Source organism: Oncorhynchus nerka, linkage group LG22 (assembly GCF_034236695.1).
Source record: "Oncorhynchus nerka isolate Pitt River linkage group LG22, Oner_Uvic_2.0, whole genome shotgun sequence".
NCBI lineage: Eukaryota > Metazoa > Chordata > Actinopteri > Salmoniformes > Salmonidae > Oncorhynchus > Oncorhynchus nerka.
The window spans coordinates 66,961,896-66,983,083 of NC_088417.1; the positions used below are offsets into that span (position 1 = coordinate 66,961,896).

A 21,188-nucleotide genomic window follows, 5' to 3' on the forward strand; every position below is an offset into this window, starting at 1 on the left:
TCGATGATAAATCATTCGTGGCAGCTGTGTTTCTCCTCGAAGCAAACTGAAAAAGACACGCAGCTGGAGATTACGCAATAATTGTGACGGAGGACACCAAGCGGCCACCTGGTAGATGTAGTCTCTTAAGGTCAATCTTCCAATGATTTGCCTACAAATACGTCACAATGCTGTCGACACCTTGGGGAAACGACAGAAAGTCTAAGCTCATTCGTGACCCATACACAGCCATATAAGGAGACATTGGAACACAGCGCATTCAAAATCTGGGGCACTTCCTGTATGAAATTTCATCTTGGTTTCGCCTGTAGCATTAGTTCTGTGGCACTCACAGACAATAACTTTGCAGTTTTGGAAACGTCAGTGTTTTCTTTCCAAAGCTGTCAATTGTATGCATATTCGAGCATCTTTTCGTGACAAAATATCTTGTTTAAAATGGGAACGTTTTTTTATCCATAAATTAAAAGAGCGCCCCCTATATCCAAGAAGTTAACTTCTTACGGCTTAGATCCCGCTAACGGGATTGATAAAAGATACAAGGGTTATGCATGGAACTTTAGATAAACTTCTCCTTAATGCAACCGCTGTGTCAGATTTTTTTAGAACGACGGAAAAAGCACACCATGCAATAATCTGAGTATGGCGCTCAGACACAAAAACAAGCCATACAGATACCCGCCATGTTGTGGAGTCAACAGAAGTCAGAAATAGCATTATAAATATTAACTTACCTTTGATCTTCATCAGAATGCACTCCCAGGAATCCCAGTTCCACAATAAATGTTTGTTTTGTTCGATAAAGTCCATCATTTATGTCCAAATACCTCATTTTTGTTTGGCCAAACGAAAAGTCAAAAAGATCCGTTACATTTTGTAGAAACATGTCAAACGATGTATAGAATCAATCTTTAGGATGTTTTTAACATAAATCTTCAATAATGTTTCAACCGGAGAATTCCTTGTCTTTAGAAATGCAATGGAACGCAGCTACCTCTCACGTGCGCATGCCTGACTGAGATTATGGCCTTGGTACCAGACCTCTGGTTGAAGCAGCTCTCATTCTCTCCTCCTTCACAGTAGAAGCCTCAAACAAGGTTCTAAAGACTGTTGACATCTAGTGGAAGCCTTAGGTAGAGCAATCGGACCAAATTTACACAGTCTTGGATAGACAAAGAGTTGAAAAACTACAAACCTCAGATTTCACACTTCCTGGTTGGATTTTGTCTCAGGTTTTTGCCAGCCATATGAGTTCTGTTATACTCACAGACATCATTCAAACAGTTTTAGGAACTTCACTGTTTTCTATCCAAATCTACTAATAATATGCATATGCATAATATTCTTCTTGGCCTGAGTTGCAGGGAGTTTACTCTGGGCACCTTATTCATCCAAGCTACTCAATACTGCTCCCCAGCCATAAGAAGTTAAAGCTAGTGAGGGAGATAAGTGTTTCCAGTTGGAGAGGTGGCCAAAGTAGAAATTGGCTTTGGGGGTGACAAGTGAGAGCGTACAGGTCGCAGTGGTGGGTAGTATATGGGGCTTTGTTGACAAAACGGATGGCACTGTGATAGACTGAATCCAATTTGTTGAGTAGGGTGTTGGAGGCTATTTTGTAAATGCCATCGCCAAATTCGAGGATCGGTAAGATGGTCAGTTTTACGAGGGTATGTTTGGCAGCATGAGTGAAGGATGCTTTGCAGCAAAATAGGAAGCCGATTCTAGATTTAACTTTGGATTAGAGATATTTCATGTGAGTCTGGAAGGAGAGTTTACAGTCTAACTATAACATAACAGGTATTTGTAGTTGTCCACATATTCTAAGTCAGAACCGTCCAGAGTAGTGATGCTGGACGGGCGGGCAGGTGCAGGCAGCGATCGGTTGAAGAGGATGCATTTAGTTTTTACTTGTATTTAAGAGCAGTTGGAGGCCATGGAAGGAGAGTTGTATGGTATTGAAGCTCATCTGGAGGGTTGTTAACACAGTGTCCAAAGAAGGGCCAGAAGTATACAGAATGGTGTCATCTGTGTAGAGGTGGATCAGAGACTCACCAGCAGCAAGAGTGACATCATTGATATATACAGAGAAGAGAGTCGGCCCAAGTATTGAACCATGGGGCACCCCCATAGACTGTCAGAGGCCCGGACAACAGGCCCTCAGGTTTGACACACTGAACTCTGTCTGAGAAGTAGTTGGTAAACCAGGCGAGGCAATAATTTGAAAAACCAAGGAATTAATCTATAACATTCCCTGATCAAATTTACTCTCAGTTTGACTGTCAAAATATTTTATGTTAAAAAAATCTGCGACTCTGAAAATGGTGGTCTTCACGCTTTTGAGCTTGATTTGGTGGTCCTTGGAATGGAAAAGGTTGGAACCGCTGATCTATGTTGCATACTGGCAGACAGTATATACAGTCAGGTCCAAAATAATTTGCACCCTTGATAAAGATGAGCAAAATAGACTTTATTTTATACTGAGCTATATTTTATGCTAATTTAAAATATATATTTTATACTAGGCTAATTCAATTTCTCAGAAGAATAGATTTAGTTTAACACGTTTTTTTTGGTCTCAAAGATGGGTGTCAAAATGATTGGCACCCCTGTTTTCAAGACCTCACCTTGCGAGGATAGCGGCACTGAGCCTTTTTTCTTAAATGTTTTATGAGATTGACCATCCGAGTCTTAGACCATCCGTCCATACAGAATCTATCCAGATCCTTGATATCAATGTAGAAAATAGTAAAAATAAATAAACCCTAGAATGAGTAGGTGTGTCCAAACCTTTGACTGGTACTCTACATCGGTCCATTATCTATTCTACATACTTTATGGTTTTAGTTGTTTTAAGTTTACACTGACAACGTTTTCTAACAGAAAATACCTTATTGATATAAGTTGAGACCCTTTGCTATTGGACTCGAAATTGAGCTCCGGTGCATCCTGTTTCCATTGATCATCTTTGAGATGTTTCTACAACTTGGATTCCACATGTGGTAAATTCAATTGATTGTACATGATTTGGAAAGGCGCACACCTGTCTATATAAGGTCCCACAGTTGACAGTAGATATCAGATCAAAAACCAAGCCATGAGGTTGAAGGAATTGTCCGTAGAGCTCCGAGACAGGATTGTGCCAAGGCAAAGATCTGGGGAAGGGTACCAAAACATTTATGAGCATTGAATGTACCCAAGAACACAGTGGCTTCCGTCATTCTTAAATGGAATAAGTTTGGAACGACCAAGACTCTTCCTAGAGCTGGCCACCCGGCCAAACTGAGCAGTCGGGGGAGAAGGGCCTTGGTCAAAACGTAACCAAGAACACAATGGTCACTCTGACAGAGGCCTTTTATGGTAGAGTGGCCAGACGGAAGCCCCTCCTCAGTAAAAGGCACATGACAGCCCTTTTGGAGTTTGCCAAAAGGCACCTAAAGACTCTCTGACCATGAGAAACAAGATTCTCTGTTCTGATGAAAACAAGGTTGAACTCTTTGGCCTGAATGCCAAGCATCACTTCTGGAGGAAACCTTGCACTTTCACTATGGTGAAGCATGGTGGTGGCAGAATCATGCTGTGGGGATGTTTTTCAGTGGCAGGGACTGGGAGACTAGTCAGGATTGAGGCAAATACGAATGGAGCAAGGATCAGGGATCATTGACGAAAACCTGCACCAGGGCTCTCGGGACCTCACAGGGGCGACGGTTCACCTTCCAACAGGACAACGACCCTAACCGCACAGCCAAGACCACACAGGATTGGCTTCGGGACATGTCTCTGAATGTCCTTGAGTGGCCCGGCCAGGGCCTGGACTTAAACCTGATCGAACATCTTTTGAGAGACCTGAAAATAGCTGTGCAGCAACGCTCCCCATCCAAGCTGACATAGCTTGAGAGGATCCGCAGAGAAGAATGAGAGAAACTCCCCAAATACAGGTGTGCCAAGCTTGTAGTGTCATACCCAAGAAGAGTCAAGGCTGTAATCGCTGCTTGGACCATCGGGTTCTTGGTCATGGCCCTGACTAAGGCCCTTCTCCGATTGCTCAGTTCGGCCGGGCGAGAGACTTTGTGCTTCCGAACCACAATTCCTTTAACATCATGGCATGGTTTTTGCCATGATGTGGGACCTTAACATAGGAAGGTGTGTGCTTTTCCAAATTATGTCCAATCAATTAAACTTGGACTCCAAGTTGTAGAAACATCTCAAGGATAATCAATGAAATAGGATGCACCTGAGCTCAATTTTCAGTCTCTTGGCAAGGGTCTGAATACTTATGTAAACAAGGCATTTCTGTTATTTATTTTTATAAAATGTTTATATTTTGGGGGGGGAGTGGCTTCAATGATTTAGCAGAGGAAAACCAAGTCTGACTGAGGAGACTGATATTGGTCAACGATGATACTTCACCTAATCCATTACCAATCTACTGACTGACACTGACAAAACTACTAATATGGTGCACAATAATCTATCCTCCCCCAGTTGGAGTTGAGATGCAGCTCAGCTTACTCTTTAGACATAAATATTGCAGCTGCACAATGCCTCAAAAGCACTGACTCACCTGGGGTGTCCTTCCTTTCCTTGTGTGAGAAAGATGGACACGGATATGAAATCATCCATCTGTCCTTCCTCAGGTGGTTTGGGTCTCAAGCCATGCTCAACCTGAGCCCCTGATCAGTGCAGCAAAAGCCCGCCCGGCTCAAAACTGAGCCAGGATGTCCAGTAGCTCGGGCTACCCCCCTACCCAGGGGAGCTTCAGCAGCGAGCAGAGCCGCTACCCACCACACTCTGTCCAGTACACCTTCAGCACCACACGTCACCAACAGGTAAGAAACTGTGCATGAAGTAACATCATAACTCTCTCGCACTGCATCTCTTGCTATGTTTTTCTTACACCTACTACCAGCAAGAATGACTTTCTCTCTCTTCATACAAATTATTAACTATTACAAGATTCCCCAACTGGCAGCCCGTGGGCTGAATTTGACACGTGGGCAATTTTTATTTGGCCCCCCACGTTTAAAAAAACAACAACCAGTTTCTGTACATCCTGGGGTATACGTAGTGCTGTAAGTGCACACAAGGGGCGCTATAGTAGTATTATTATTATTATTATTATTATTATTATTTAGGCAACTGGGGTGTTGATCCAGGAGGGGTTTGAATGTCTAGTCGCAAGCGCGTACTGATGGGACGCATGGGTAGATAGTGGGCCTGGGTGGGTAAGAATGGGAGGGTGAGACAAGCTTGGTTTTGGGAGGTGGAGTGGTGGTAGGCTGGGGGGGGGGGGGTTGGTTGGTTTGGGAGCGAGATGGAAGGATTTAATTATACTATAATATACACTACTTTTCAAAGGTTTGGGGTCACTTAGAAATGTCCTTGTTTTTGAAAGAAAATCTTTTTTTTTGTCCATTTACTATAACATCAAATAAATCAGAAATACAGTGTAGACATTGTTAATCTTCTAAATGACTATTGTAGCTGGAAACGGTGGAGGTGATATGATCCTTAACTATCCTCTCAAAGGACTTCATGATGACAGAAGTGAGTGCTACGCTGCGAAAGTCAATTTGTTACCTTTGCTTTCTTGGGTACAGGAACAATGGTGGACATCTTGAAGCAAGTGGAAACGGCCGACTGGGATAGGGAGAGATTGAATATGTCCGTAAACACTCCAGCCCGCTGGCCTGCGAATAATCATTATAACATAATCATCAATGCTTCATAGTTTTACATTGAAATTTACATTGAAATGAACTCGCTGTATGCGTGTACGCCTAAGTGTTGGGAATTTGGAGAGTACAGTAAAAGGCCTATGTTTTGAATTTAATTTGCAAGTGATAATAACTGTTTTGAGATTAATTAGCAGTTGACTGATAACCTAGGGTCCGTCTCTCTCAAACCTTTTCCTTGCAGTTGTAGCAACATAAAAATGATCCCAAAACACACAATCCACGAAGGTCATTTCATGTTTGTTAGGAATTGATTACAAATTTCTCAGACCCTGACTTATACCGAATGCAGTCAATGGTACATTTCTGGTTATTTACAACCCGTCTATGGACAAAATAACGGTTGTTGTTATCCTCTAGGTAAGCCTCAACTTTCTGTTAAGTGCATTGACATGTCAAGTTTTGTTTGTAGGTCACAGTGTCCTGATAGAAGACGATTTTTGTTTTCTAGTGTGATAGATTAAATAGATGTTAGAGTCATGTTTGACCAAGGTACTAAGGTGCTTGCTGAATCAAATCAAAATCAAATCAAATTTATATAGCCCTTCGTACATCCGCTGACATCTCAAAGTGCTGTACTGAAACCCAGCCTAAAACCCCAAACAGCAAGCAATGCAGGTGTAGAAGCACGGTGGCTAGGAAAAACTCCCTAGAAAGACCAAAACCAGAACCAGGCTATGAGGGGTGGCCAGTCCTCTTCTGGCTGATGAAGTGGTTGTGCCAATAACTGCAGTGAAGCTCCACCATAACCTCTGAAGTGTCTTGGTGCCTGTGTAAATGCAGCCAATGTGACTGTACAAATAGTTTTTTATTTACATCGTTAATAATCATCAAGTAGAGTAGTTTTCCCTTTTGATAGTGTCGATGTATCATAGACATAAATGTCTCTGAATATGCCTCTGGTGCAAGGACACCGATAGCTTTACTGTTCTCTTCACAACAGATCAAAGAGAAAAAATGCCTAATCCCTCTCATACAGCAAATGCATTACCTTGCATTCTAACATGCTGGATTCTGCAATGCTGCCCGTTTTGTTTTGCGTTATGGAAAGTATAGGGACCTACAAGTCATTTTATTATCTTAAACATAAAATTTAAAAAATGTTTTGGCGAAAGCTTTGTTTTGGTGATATGTGTTCTTGCTATGACTTGAAATGTGTTATCATCAGGCTGTGCAGACCTGCCCTGTTCACTGTGCCCAGACTGGCTGTCACCCACCATGTTATTATAGATAGCTTCCCATGTCATGACCTTGTGTGTGTGTGTGTGTGTGTGTGTGTGTGTGTGTGTGTGTGTAGGAGTTCACCGTCCCGGACTACCGAGGTCACCTGCAGGACCAGCAGGGTCGGCGAAGGCCTTCCTTGCTTTCTGAATTCCACCCTGGAACTGAGAGGTACGTAACCATACCAACAGCCACCTCCAATTTATACTTGACAAAATTATAAATGCAACAATTTAAACGATTTTACTGACTTACAGTTCATATAAGGAAATCAAGTCAATTGAAGTAAATTCATTAAACCCTAATCTATGGATTTCACATAACTGGGCATAGGCCCACCCACTGGGGAGCCAGCCACAGCCAATCGGAATGAGTTTTTCCCCACAAAAGGGCTTTATTACAGATAGAAATACTCCTCAATTTCATCAGCTGTCCGGGTGGTTCGTTTCATTCTCTAAAACGATGTTGCAATAATCAATGACCAGCAGCATACTGGTAGTAATACATCCAATAAATAATCATTTTAGCAGCATTATGTTGTCATCCAGAGTCACATATAATTATGTATTTATTTATTTTCCAAGCTATAGCACACAATATTTTACATACAGCAGGTTTTTAAAGGACCAAGGAGTTTGCTCTGCTTTGTATTTAAATTTTTGCCATGGAAAATAAATATCGGAATATTGGTTTAGTCATAGCCCTAGTACACTCCAGACCCATGTATTTACCATGAACAAAAATATAACGCCACATGTAAAGTGTTTCATAAGCTGAAATAAAAGATTCCAGAAATGTTCCATACACACAAAAACTTATTTCCTGCAAATTTTGTGCACAAATTTGTTTACATCCCTGTTAGTGAGCATTTCTCCTTTGCCAATATAATCCATCCACCTGACAGGTGTGGCATATCAAGAAGCTGAGCAAACAGCATGATGATCATTGTGCTGTGGACAATAAAAGCCCACTCTAAAATGTGCAGTTTTGTCATGCAACACAATCCCACAGATGTCTCAAGTTGAGGGAGTGTGCAATTAGCATGCTGACTGCTGGAATGTCCACCAGAGCTGTTGTCAGAACATTTTCTTTTCTTTTCTTTACAATTGTTATTTTGCCCATCTTAATCTTTTATTTTTATTGGCCAGTCTGAGATATGCTTTTTCTTTGCAACTCTGCCTAGGCCAGCATCCCGGAGTCGCCTCGTCACTGTTGACCTTGAGACTGGTGTTTTGCGGGTACTATTTAATGAAGCTGCCAGTTGAGGACTTGTAAGGCGTCTGTTTCTCAAACTAGACACTCTAATGTACTTATCCTCTTGCTCAGTTGTGCACCGGGGCCTCCCATTCCTCTTTCTATTCTGGTTAGGGCCAGTTGGCGCTGTTCTGTGAATGGAGTAGTACACAGCGCTGTACCAGATCTTCAGTTTCTTGGCAATTTCTCACATGGAATAGCCTTAATTTCTCAGAACAAGAATAGACTGATGAGTTTCAGAAGAAAGTTCTATGTTTCTGGCCATTTTGAGCCTGTAATCGAACCCACAAATGCTGATGCTCCAGATACAACTGGCCTTCTTTAGACTAGTTGAGTATCGCTTCTTTAATCAGGACAACAGTTTTCAGCTGTGCGAACATAGTTCCAAAGGGGTTTTCAAATGATCAATTAGCCTTTTTAAAATGATCAACTTGAACTTGGATTAGCTAACACAACGTGGCATTGGAACACAGGAGTGATGGTTGCTGATAATGGGCCTCTCTCTGAACACCTATGTAGATATTTAATAAAAAATCTGCCATTTCCAGCTACAATAGTCATTAACAATATCTACACTGTATTTCTGATGAATATGATGTTATTTTAATGGACAAAAATGTCCGTAATTCTTTTTTGCAAATTTGCAAAAAGGACATTTGTAAGTGACCCCAAACTTTTGAACTGTTGTGTAAATCTGTGGTTTGTTTCCTTGCCACGTTACTAATGAGAATTGCAATACTGGTATCGTCCCCACCACGCCAGGCCTCCAGAGAGACGTCATGGCTATGAGCAACAGTTCCACACAGTGTCACCTCCCAGCAGCAGACCGACGGACATGAGGCCCTGGAAGCCAAGCGGCCTCGCATGGAGACCGTCTCTGAGGCCCACTTTTCCCACAATGCCCTGTCCGGAGGCATCATTCTGCCCCTGCAGTCCCACCAGGTCCAGGACAGCCTCAGAGCCTCCGGAGGGGAGGTCAAGAAGGTGGGCTCTGCCTATTTCTAATAAAGACATGGAGAACTATTGCTAAAGCAATGTATTAAAACCCTCAGTGACTTTCAGTATGTTTGAGGGCATCACTTTGTGCAAGGTACAGAAAGGCTAATCTAGATCACATATTGAATATTTATATGGGATACAAGTTGATTTGTAGATTCTGTACAGTCCGTCTGAGTGATTCTGTGACTACATTGCAGTCAGACTGTACATGTTTGAGACTGCAATCTATTGAACCCACATTGACTGCAGTGGATTCACTTTCTTTGTCTGTGTTCCAGGAGACCCAGTTCAGTGGCATGAAAGCCGAGTCTCAGTCCCCAGGAGGGCTGCACCGTGTGGGGGAGGAGCAGGACGGCTCGCCCTCCAAACTGTCCAAGGAGGAACTGATCCAGAGCATGGACCGTGTGGACAGAGAAATCGCTAAAGTGGAGCAGCAGATCTTCAAACTGAAGAAGAAGCAGGTGGGTTAGGCCACTTGTGACGTGACACACTACTTGCCTGCCCCAGACCTGTTGGAAAGATTAATATTCGGTGATTTGTGTCGATGGGAAATCTTTTCTATCTTGGATTTCTAGCTATTAACATAATATTGGAGTAGATCTTAACACTGCCCTTCAACCAAATGCAGCAACATTACATATAATTGAATGTTGATTGAACCAAACAAATGTATTTTTATCACTCATTCATACCCTCTAATACCAACGTGTTTCACAAGATGTTATAAACAAGTTAAAAGCCTCTTGTCTCCGTGACAAGGAGGTGGAACTGAGCCAGTCCATTGTGTAAGTGAGTCAGGCAGGGTGAAAGGGCCTCCAGCTAAGCCTACAGGTTAGGTAGTCGTCCCAGAAAGGACCACTCTCCTCCAGGCAGCGCTACAGGTTGCCCCCCTGTCTTCACTGCTGCGTTTGAAGGCAAATCTCTGGGTCTCTTAAGTTGCTTACCACTGGAGTACAGGTCAGCTAGCTTGTTGCACACCTATGTCTGCTTTGAATTACTTGCTCCCAGAAGACGGTGAATATCTGGAGCTATGGGATTATTCACAATATCAAGCTCTCTTCCTGACCTGGTGAAGGGATAAATAACTCGCTTTTTTGTTGGGATTTGAGTTGGAGAGCAAAAAACAGTTGCTGTCTTTTTGGAATCCCTACTCGTTAGACAGGAATGTGGCTTTGGGAGAAAGGCAATTTTTGTGTTTTCCTAAGGCTTTTCCCAGGATTTTCGGGGAATTATTTATTTATTCAAGGTATTCCAGGAGCTCCTAATCTCGGGTGGCCTTTTGTAACCTAGTTGTTTACATAACCTTTAGCATGTAAACACATGGACACCAGTTCAACTAACACACACACACACACAAGTTCAACTATCAGTCAGCAGAGTGAGTCTCAGAGAGTGCAGGGACCAGCATGTCAGTTACATTACAGAGCTCTTAAAATATATATATTTTTTAAACAAGCATGAGCCTCGCATATCAGAGACTGGAATCGGATTAGCATCGTTGAGTTGAAATGGAGCCTTGTTCTCCTGCCCAGCCACCACCATGAGCTGTATAGAGGTGGAATTAGAAAACATGAACATTTTGTTTGAAAACTCGCAGCATGAAACCCATGTCTTATTCTTTAACTGTATGATTTATGGAGGAGAGGAAGTTTCCCATATAATTGTTGTGTGTGTGTGAGCACACTCATTTGTTAACTGTTATGTGTTGTCTTATAGCAACAACTGGAGGAGGAAGCGGCGAAGCCAGTGGAGCCAGAAAAGCCGGCGACCCCTCCCCCCATACCACAGGAACACAACAAACACCGCAGCATCGTCCAGATCATCTATGACGAGAACAGGGTGGGGTTACCGGGGAATCCTGTACACCCACTGTACTCCTACTGTACTCACTCACTCACCTCTACTACCCCTGCCACTACTACACAAGGCAGCTCTTTCAATGTGTCTGGTGGTCTTACCATGCATATATGAGCGATTCACAATATTTCTTTGATTGTTTTCTCTAAATAAGTTTTTCTTCTCAATTAAAGGTCAATACACTGCATTTCAAACAGCAAGCAATAATCGAATGAATTCAGGGCTTTTAAAATTATACCTAGGCTAAATATAAGCGTTTCACAACCGTAAGACACACTAATAATTAAATTATTTTCTCAAAATAGTTTAATCTGCCCTTTTACAATAATCACTCTTATAATAATCACTCTGAAACGGAACCTTTTTGTTACACATTTAACCAGAACCATGCACAATGCATATCCACTAATAATGACCAACTTATTGTAGCAGCACTAATAAATGACTGTTTATGAGACCTGGGTCTCAAAAAGTTTAATTTCTCAAGCACAAGCCCACGTGCTAGTGAGTAGCCAACTAATCTTTTATATTTCAAGTCTAGCCAACTTGAATCTATTTGCTAGCTAACAAGGTAGAACTGTTAGAACAGACCTTCTTGTCCGTTCACCTGTTTGAACAGCAAGCTAGCCTGTCCGCTTTGTTTTTAGACGTTGAAATCAAGTGGCCTAACTGGATAAGAAGATGCTTATTTCTCAGAATGAGAACGAGTTGCCAATTCCTGATACAAATGTGTATTTCTTATGCTCATTGCAAATTTATAAAACACAGACGAGACAGCTAGCACATAACTCTGTGGATAAAATGCTGCTAGGGGTACGTGGTACCGCAATGCCGTGCGCAACAAACTGAACATAAATTTTCCAAATCAATGTTTTCTGATACTCTTGTTTTAGTAGGGTCTGCTCTGCTCAATATTTTGAATTGAGACATACGGGTATTGTTATAAAGGTTAAGTTCTCTATTATAGGAAAATAATGACAATGTGTTTTGGTGTCCATATGACCGCTGCATTTGAGGTTTGGTCCAACATAAAATAATGAGTTGAAACTAATTATTTTCAGAGGAAGCAATCTTTCATCTTTTGTTGTTGTGAGTGGTAGGGGAAGGGGCTTGGGGTGGGGTGGGTGGTGCACAGAAGGAGTGAAGGAGACAAGACCAAAAAGACAACATGAGAACAAGCGGACATAAACTCCCTTGCTATACAAGTATTTGGAATTTTGCCCTAAAAGATCAATTAGAATGAACTCTATATTGCCTGGTGCTAACCACACTTTACTTTTATCTAATAAAATTGTTTTGATCACATACACATTGTTAGCAAATGTTATTACGAGTGTAGCGAAATGCTTGTGCTTCTAGTTCCGACAGTGCAGCAATATCAATCTAACATGTAACAATCACACAACTAACTAATACACACAAGTGTGTATATATATATATATGGATGAGCAATGACAGAGTGGCATAGGCAGATGCAATAATGGTATAAAATACAGTTACATGAGATGAGTAATGCAAGATATGTAAACATTAAAGTGACTAGCGATCCATGTATTAAAGTGGCCAATGATTTCAAGTGTAGGCAGCAGCCTCTCTGTTTTTAGTGATGGCTGTTTAACAGTCTGATGACTTTGAGATAGAAGCTGTTTTTCAGTCTCTCGGTCCCAGCTTTGATGCACCACTCATGGTTTTTGATGCACCATACATGCTCAAATTTATGAAAGTGGAGGGTAACAATTATGCATAACTGTACTTAAATCTTAAGCATGAAGCACACTGAGAATCTCACTGCTGATAGGTACTTAACTTGACTTTAAGCGAATCAAATAGCATGAATATGCTAGCGGACCTTAGCTAGCTAGCTAAACATTTGGCTATGGGCTGGCACTGGGATTATGGAAAGTGAATTAAATCTTTCCATTGTCATCTTGCTAGGCAGTTATCTAGCTGTGGCCATTTTTTTATTTAACCTTTTATTTAACTAGGCAAGTCCGTGAAGAACAAATGATTATTTCCAAGACCGCCTACCAGAAGGCAAAAGGCCTCCTATGGGGATGGGATTTAAAAAAATAAAAAATATAGGACAAAACACACACATAAAGAGAGACCTAAAGACGACAACACAGCATGGTAGCAACACAACATGGCAGCAGCACAAAACATGGTACAAACATTATTGGGCACAGACAACAGCACAAAGAGCAAGAAGGAAGAGACAACAATAAATCACGCAAAGCAGCCACAACTCGGTAATAATGTCCATGATTGAGTCTTTGACTGAAGAGATGGAGATAAAACTGTCCCGTATTTAATGAAGCTGCCAGTTGAGGACTTGTGAGGTGTTTGTTTCTCAAACTAGACACTAATGTACTTGTCCTCTTGCTCAGTTGTGCACCGGGGACTCCCACTCTTTCTATTCTGGTTAGAGCCAGTTTGTGCTGTTCTGTGAAGGGAGTTGTACACAGCGTTGTACGAGATCTTCAGTTGGCAATTTCTCGCATTGAATAGCCTTAATTTCTCAGAACAATTATAGACTGATGAGTTTCAGAAGAAAGTTCTTTGTTTCTAGCCATTTTGAGCCTGTAATCAAACCCACAAATGCTTATGCTCCAGATACTCAACTAGTCTAAAGAAGGCCTGTTTGATTGCTCCTTTGATCAGCACAACAGTTTTCAGCTGTGCGAACATAATTGCAAAAGGGTTTTCTAATGATCAATTAGCCTTTTTAAAATGATCAACTTGGATTAGCTAATACATCGTGCCATTGGAACACAGGAGTGATGTTTGCTGATAATGGGCCTCTGTACGCCGATGTAGACATTCCATTAAAAATCAGCCATTTACAGCTCCAATAGTAATTTAGAACATTAACAATGTCTACACTGTATTTCTGATCAATTTGATATTATTTTAATGGACAAATTTTTTTTTTGCTTTTCTTTCAAAACAAGGACATTTGTAAGTGACCCCAAACTTTTGAACGGTAGTGTATGTGTGTTTTAGCAGAGGGAAAGGGAAGGCGGGACTGTGTGTGTGGGTAACTAGTTCATGTCTGTGTTCTCGCAAGACCGCCTGCATCCTCAGCCAGCCATTAACCCTTTTAGCGGGAAAGCCTCTCCTCAGCCCAGACTGTGAGAGCAGAGCCACGTAGAACATTCCCCCTGTAGCCTTGGTTATATGCCACAGCAGTTTCTGGGCAGAGTTTTTATGAAAAGGTGTGTGTGTGTATATATATATATATATATATATATATATATATATGTATATGTGTGTGTGTGTCATTTTGTTTTTATGATTTTTTTTATTGCGTAGATACAAGAGATCTGTCGCTAGTGCCAATGTCTATTAATTATTCTATACCAGAAGATAATTTTGGCTTTGTATTGTCTCCTCTTCAAACAACACAGTTTATACATTTTTCATGCATAATTTGGACAAAAGCTTAAACACAGACACATTACTATTAGTTGTGTAAAATAGTTTGGAGATACATGGAAGATAACATACACCAGAGCCTTTTGTTTGGTCGCTCTTCCTCATCTGTTTGAGCTTCTTATTGAAACTCTTGTTGGGCGACAGGTAGCCTAGCGGTTATGATCTTTGGGCCAGTAACCGAAAGGTTGCTGGTTTGAATCCCAGAGCTGATTAGGTGGAAAATATGTTGATGTGCCCTTGAGCAAGGCACTTCACCCTAATTGTTCCTGTATGTCGCTCTGGATACGAGTGTTTGCTGAATGACTAAAGTGTCAATGTAATAACCTTGCCTGGCAATAATCTCCATTGGCTTTCCTCTTTTGGGCAGGCAGATTCACCACACAGTGCTGCCTGGGAAAGAGACGCTGTATTTTCAGACTTCAGACACTTAGGAAGACAGAACTGGATTTATTTTTTCCATAGATCCCTACTTTGTATACATACATACAGTTGAAGTCGGACGTTTAAGTACACTTAGGTTGGAGTCATTAAAACTCATTTATCAATCACTCCACAAAATTCTTGTTAACAAACTGTGGTTTTGGCAAGTCGGTTAGGACATCTACCTTGTGCATGACACAAGTAATTTTTCCAAAAATTGTTTACAGACAGATTATTTCACTTATTCACTGTATCACAATTCCAGTGGGTCAAAAGTTTACTTACATTAAGTTGACTGTGCCTTTAAATAGCTTGGAAAATTCCAGAAAATTATGTCATGGCTTTAGAAGCTTCTGATAGGCTAATTTACACAATTGAGTCAATTTGAGGTGTACCTGTGGATGTATTTCAAGGCCTACCTTCAAACTCAGTGCCTCGTTGCTTGACATGATGGGAAAATCAAAAGAAATCAGCCAGGATCTCAGAAAAAAATTTGTAGACCTCCACAAGTCTGGTTCATCCTTGGGAGCAATTTCCAAACGCCTGAAGGTACCACGTTCATCTGAACAAACAGTACTCAAGTATAAACACCCTGGGACCACGCAGCCGTCATACCGCTCAGGAAGGAGGCGTTCGGTCTCCTAGAGATGAACGTACCTTGGTGTGAAAAGTGCCAATCAATCCCAGAACAGCAGCAAAAGACCTTGTGAAGATGCTGGAGGAAACGGGTACAAAAGTATCTATATTCACAGCAAAATTAGTCCTATATCGACGTAACCTGAATGGCCGCTCAGCAAGGAAGAAGCCACTGCTCCAAACCGCCATAAAAAAGCCAGACTACGGTTTAACTGCACATGTGGACAAAGATCATACTTTTTGGAGTACTGTCCTCTGGTCTGATGAAACAAAAATAGAACTGTTTGGCCATAATGACCATCATTATCTTTGGAGGAAAAAGGAGGAGGCTTGCAAGCCGAAGAACACCATCCCAATCGTGAAGTACTGGGGTGGCAGCATCAAGTTGTGGGAGTGCTTTGCTGCAGGAGAGACTGGTGCACTTCACAAAATAGATGGCATCATAAGAGAGGAAAATTAAATGTATATATTGAAGCAACATCTCAAGACATCAGTCAGGAAGTGAAAGCTTGGTTGCAAATGGGTCTTCCAAATGGACATTGACCCCAAGCATACTTCCAAAGTTGTGGCAAAATGGCTTAAGAACAACAAAGTCAGGGTATTGGAGTGGCCATCAGAAAGCCCTGACCTCAATCCTATAGAAAATTTGCGGGCAGATCTGAAAAAGCATGTGCGAGCAAGGAGGCCTGCAAACCTGACTCAGTTACACCAGCTCTGTCAGGAGGAATGGGCCAAAATTCACCCAACTTATTGTGGGAAGGTTGTGGAAGGTTACCCTAAACGTTTGACCCAAGTTAAACAATTTAAAGGCAATGCTACCAAATACTAATTGAGTGTATGTAAACTTCTGACCCACTGGGAATGTGATGAAAGAAATTTAAGCTGAAATAAATCATTCTCTCAATTATTATTCTGACATTTCACATTTTTTAAATAAAGTGGTCATCCTAACTGACCTAAGACATGGAATTTTTACTAGGATTAAATGTGGAATTGTGAAACTTGTGAAACTGATTTTAAATGTATTTGGCTAAGGTGTATTTAAACGTCCGACTTCAACTGTACATACATACATACATACATGCTGCTTTTTCATGTTTGTGTGTGTGCTGAGGAAAAAGAAAGGGCCAAAAAATAAATCAATAAATGTCATACCATTGCATGGTTGAGGGGAAAAATATATATTTAGCAAATGATTGTATCCAACTAGTTATTGTCCTACGCTGTCAATAGATTTTGCAGCTGTAATTGAACAAATGGAACCACAGAGCCTGCAGCCCACATTGTGTGTTCAGTCACCAAGGACTACTACTTTGAGTAAAAGGTTTATTCTATTTTGATCTGTACTAACTATCATTATATTGTCTTTTTTTTTTTGCCAGAAAAAAGCTGAAGAGGCCCATAAGATATTTGAAGGTCTTGGTCCCAAGGTTGAACTGGTAGGTGGTTGGGGGTATTCTGAATGGTTGAATGATTATTGTTTCCTAGATAGTGTGTTCGGAAAGTATTCAGACCCCTTCACTTTTTCCAGATTTTTCCCCCTCAATCTACATACAATACCTAATAATGACAAGGTGAAAACAGGTTTTTAGAAATGTTTGCTAATTTATAAAAAATATAAAACAAATACCTTATTTACGTAAGTATTCAGACCCTTTGCTATGAGACTCAATTCCATTGATCATCCTTGTGATGTTTCTACAACTTGATTGTCGTCCACATGTGGTAAATTCAATTGATTGGACATGATTTGGAAAGGCACACACCTGTCTATATAAGGTCCCACAGTTGACCGAGCAAAAACCAATCCATGAGATCGAAGGAATTGTCCTTAACGCTCTCAGACAGGATTGCGCCTTGGTCTTGGTTGTGACCAAGAAACCGATGCTCACTTTGACAGAGTTCCAGAGTTCCCCTGTGGAGATGGTTGTCCTTCTGGAATGTTCTCCCATCTCTACAGCACTCCACCAATCAGGCATTTTTGGTAGAGTGGCCAGACGCCTGCCACTCCAGTAAAAGGCAAATGAAGCCCTCTTGGAGTTTGCCTAAAGGACTTAGACCATGAGAAACAAACAAGTGGTGGCAGGATCATTCTGTGGGGATGTTTTTAGGCGGCAGAGACTGGGAGACCAGTCAGAATTGAGAGAAATATGTACTAAGCAGTACAGATGAAAACCTGCTCCAGAGCGCTCAGGACTTCAGATTGGGGCAATGGTTCACCTTCCGACAGGACAACGACCCTATGCACACAGGCAGGACAACGCAGGAGTGGCTTTGGGATAAGTCTCTGAATGTCCTTGAGTGGCCCAGCCAGAGTCCGTACTTGAACCCGATCTAACATCTCTGGAGAGACCTGAAAATAGCTGTGCAGTGACGCTCCCAATCCAACCTGACAGAGCTTGAGAGGATCTGCAGAGAATAATGGGAGAAACTCCCCAAATACAGGAGTGCCAAGCTTGTAACGTCATACCCAGGAAGACTCGAGGCTATAGTCGCTGGCGAAGGTGCTTCAACAATGTACTGAGTAAAGGGTCTGAATACTTATGTAAATATTTTATTTCAGTTTTTATTTTTAATACATAGAAAAATAAAAAACAGTTTTTGCTTTGCTATTATGGGGCATTGTGTGTAGATTAAAGGGGGAAAACATTTCAATCCGTTTTAGAATAATGCTGACAGTGGTAGAAGTGAAGGGATCTGAATACTTTTGAATGCAGTGTTAAGGTTCTTCGAGAACTGCATATAGTAGCAATGAATTATTAGCTATTACAATGCTTGTAGCTAATTACTTAAGTCATTACTTATAGACTGATTTCTTTCCCCCCTTTTTTTCTTAGCCCCTTTATAACCAGCCGTCGGATACTAAAGTATACCATGACAACATAAAGACGTGAGTATGCACTTTTGTTTCTTGCGTGTACAGTATATATAGAAGCATGTGTGTCAGGGTTTCAGATAGCCGGCTTTTGGCACCCAAAAATAATTATGGAAAGCTGATCAATAAAATTGACGCCGGACAATTGTCCGGAAGAAGGGAAAAAATCCCATTGCGAATACCAGTCGATGTAGCGTGAGAGCTGCTGCTACAGCTCATCAAATGGCTCGTTTGTTGCTGCTGGATGAAATATGTGCTTTCAGAAGCCTAATTGTTGCACAACAACTCTAAATGCAATCGCGTTTTAAAAACATTTTCAATGGCCATGATTTTATAAAGTGCTACTGTTTCTCAACTGGTAATTGATGCTTGCTTCCATTCGCCATTCAAGTTCATAGGCAACTAGACAGGTTGCTGTGTGTCACACACCACTTTGCGTTGAGCTGGGGAGACTATGCATTTTTAGAACATATAGGCTACTTAATTAGCCTATTTCTATCATGTTCTATTGTTTTTCTACTTTCTTTCATTGTCCAGTAGCCAAAGGCCCCTCCTTCTCTAATTCCTCATATTAATGGAGAGGTGGAAGGCAGATTATGTTGTTTCTTTATGTAGAGTTAAATAGGCATGTGTTGTGCACGTTATCTTGTCTAACTGTTTAGTCCTTCCATGGTATTTCTTACAGGATCCTTTTGTTGTTGTAGTGTTAACAGCAATAGTAGTGTCCCTATTAGAGGTTGACCCATTATGATTTTAACGCTAATACCGATTTATTGGAGGACCAAAAAAAGCCGATACCGATTTAATCGGACAATTTTTATATATTTGTAATAATAACAATTACAACAATACTGAATGAACACTTAAAATAAAAGTTTAACTTAAATAAAAATCTATTTAGTCTCAAGAAAATAATGAAACGTGTTCAATTTGGTTTAAATAATGCAAAAACACAGTGTTGGAGAAGAAAGTAAAAGTGCAATATGTGCCATGTAAAAAAGCTAACGTTTAAGTTCCTTGCTCAGAACATTAGAACATATGAAAGCTGGTGGTTCCTTTTAACATGAGTCTTCAATATTCCCAGGTAAGAAGTTTTAGGTTGTAGTTATTTCTTTCTATACCATTTGTATTTCATATACCTTTTGACTTTTGGATATTCTTATAGGCACTTCAGTATTGCCAGCCTAATCTCGGGAGTTGATAGGCTTGAAGTCATAAACAGCGCTGTGCTTCAAGCATTGCAAAGAGCTTCTGGCAAATGCTGAAAAGTGCTGTTTGAATGAATGCTTATGAGCCTGCTGCTGCCTACCACTGCTCAGTCAGACTGCTCTATCAATTATCAAATCATAGACTTAATTATAATATTAATAAACACACAGAAATACGAGCCTTAGGTCATTAATATGGTCAAATCCGGAAACGATAATTTCGAAAACAAAAGTTTATTCTTTCAGTGAAATACGGAACCGTTCCGTATTTTATCGAACGGGTGGCATCCATAAGTCTAAATATTGCTGTTACATTGCACAACTTTCAATGTTATGTCATAATTATGTAAAATTCTGGCAAATGAATTAGTCTTTGTTAGGATGAAATGGTCTTCACACGGTTCACAACGAGCCAGGCGGCCCAAACTGTTGCACCCTGACTCTGCTTGCATAGAATGCAAGTGAAGTGACACAATTTCCCTAGTTAATATTGCCTGCTAACATTAATTTATTTTAACTAAATATGCAGGTTTAAAAATATATAATTGTGTATTGATTTTAAGAAAAGCTTTTATGTTTATGGTTAGGTACACAACGACAGTGCTTTTTTTTCACGAATGCGCTTGTTACATCATCACCCGTTTGGCGAAGTAGGCTGTGATTCAATGATAAATAAACAGGCATTGATTATTTGCAACGCAGGACAAGCTAGTTAAAACTAGTAATATCATCAACCAATTGTAGTTAACTAGTGATTATGTTAAGATTGAATAAAAAAAATTAAGATGAGTTTTTAATGCTAGCTAGCAACTTACCATGGCCCCTTGCTGCACTTGCGTAACAGGTGGTCAGCCTGCCACGCAGTCTTCTCATGGAGTGCAATGTAATCGGCGTCCAAAAATGCAGTTTACCGATTGTTATGAAAACTTGAAAATCGGCCCTAATTATTCGGCCGTGCCGTTTTAACCGGTCGACCTTTAGTCTCTATAGGACCTAGCTTGGCGCACACCTCACTGAGCAAACCGTTTTTCTCTCTCTCCCAGTAATCAAGTGATGAGGAAGAAGCTGATTCTGTTTTTCAAGAGAAGGAACCATGCTCGTAAACAAAGGGTAAGTCTCTCTCCCTGCTGTTGAGGGCTGCAAGGGAAGGAAACTTCAAGGCATGTGCTGGATGCTATGACCAAAATACAGAGACTCTCACACACACACACACACGGACAGCCTCACGGACAGACTGACCGACATGCTGTGCTCTCATAGAGATGACCCAAACTGACCATGGACAATAATAATTTGATAGTTTAACCCAATGGCAAGCTCTTTTACTCTATGCATGTACTGTATGTTAAACTGCATCACATTCCTCAATTTGGTGTAATTTTAATGTCTTCTGGCACCAATTGAATTTGAAAGCAATGGGTGGCTTGAATTTATATGCCCACTTATTGGTTTCATAATTTGTTTGACACGTTTCTAACACTTTGGGCTGTCCCCGACAAAAGAAAATCTTGGTCCACCGAAAGTCGTCTATTCTTTCGACTATTTGATTGATCT

The 21,188-nt window shown here is 40.9% G+C and overlaps 1 protein-coding gene across 1 annotated transcript in view; it reads left to right on the forward strand.

Moving 5' to 3' along the window:
* The window catches only part of ncor1 (nuclear receptor corepressor 1), a 99,618-nt gene that overhangs the window by 9,386 nt on the left and 69,044 nt on the right, over positions 1-21,188 (forward strand). Inside the window, 9 exon segments of the mRNA XM_029627674.2 lie at positions 4,632-4,823; positions 7,027-7,121; positions 8,967-9,003; positions 9,006-9,188; positions 9,482-9,664; positions 10,920-11,042; positions 16,934-16,990; positions 18,389-18,441; positions 20,678-20,744. Of these exon segments, the coding sequence (XP_029483534.2) occupies positions 4,713-4,823; positions 7,027-7,121; positions 8,967-9,003; positions 9,006-9,188; positions 9,482-9,664; positions 10,920-11,042; positions 16,934-16,990; positions 18,389-18,441; positions 20,678-20,744 (909 nt within the window). The 5' untranslated portion in view covers positions 4,632-4,712.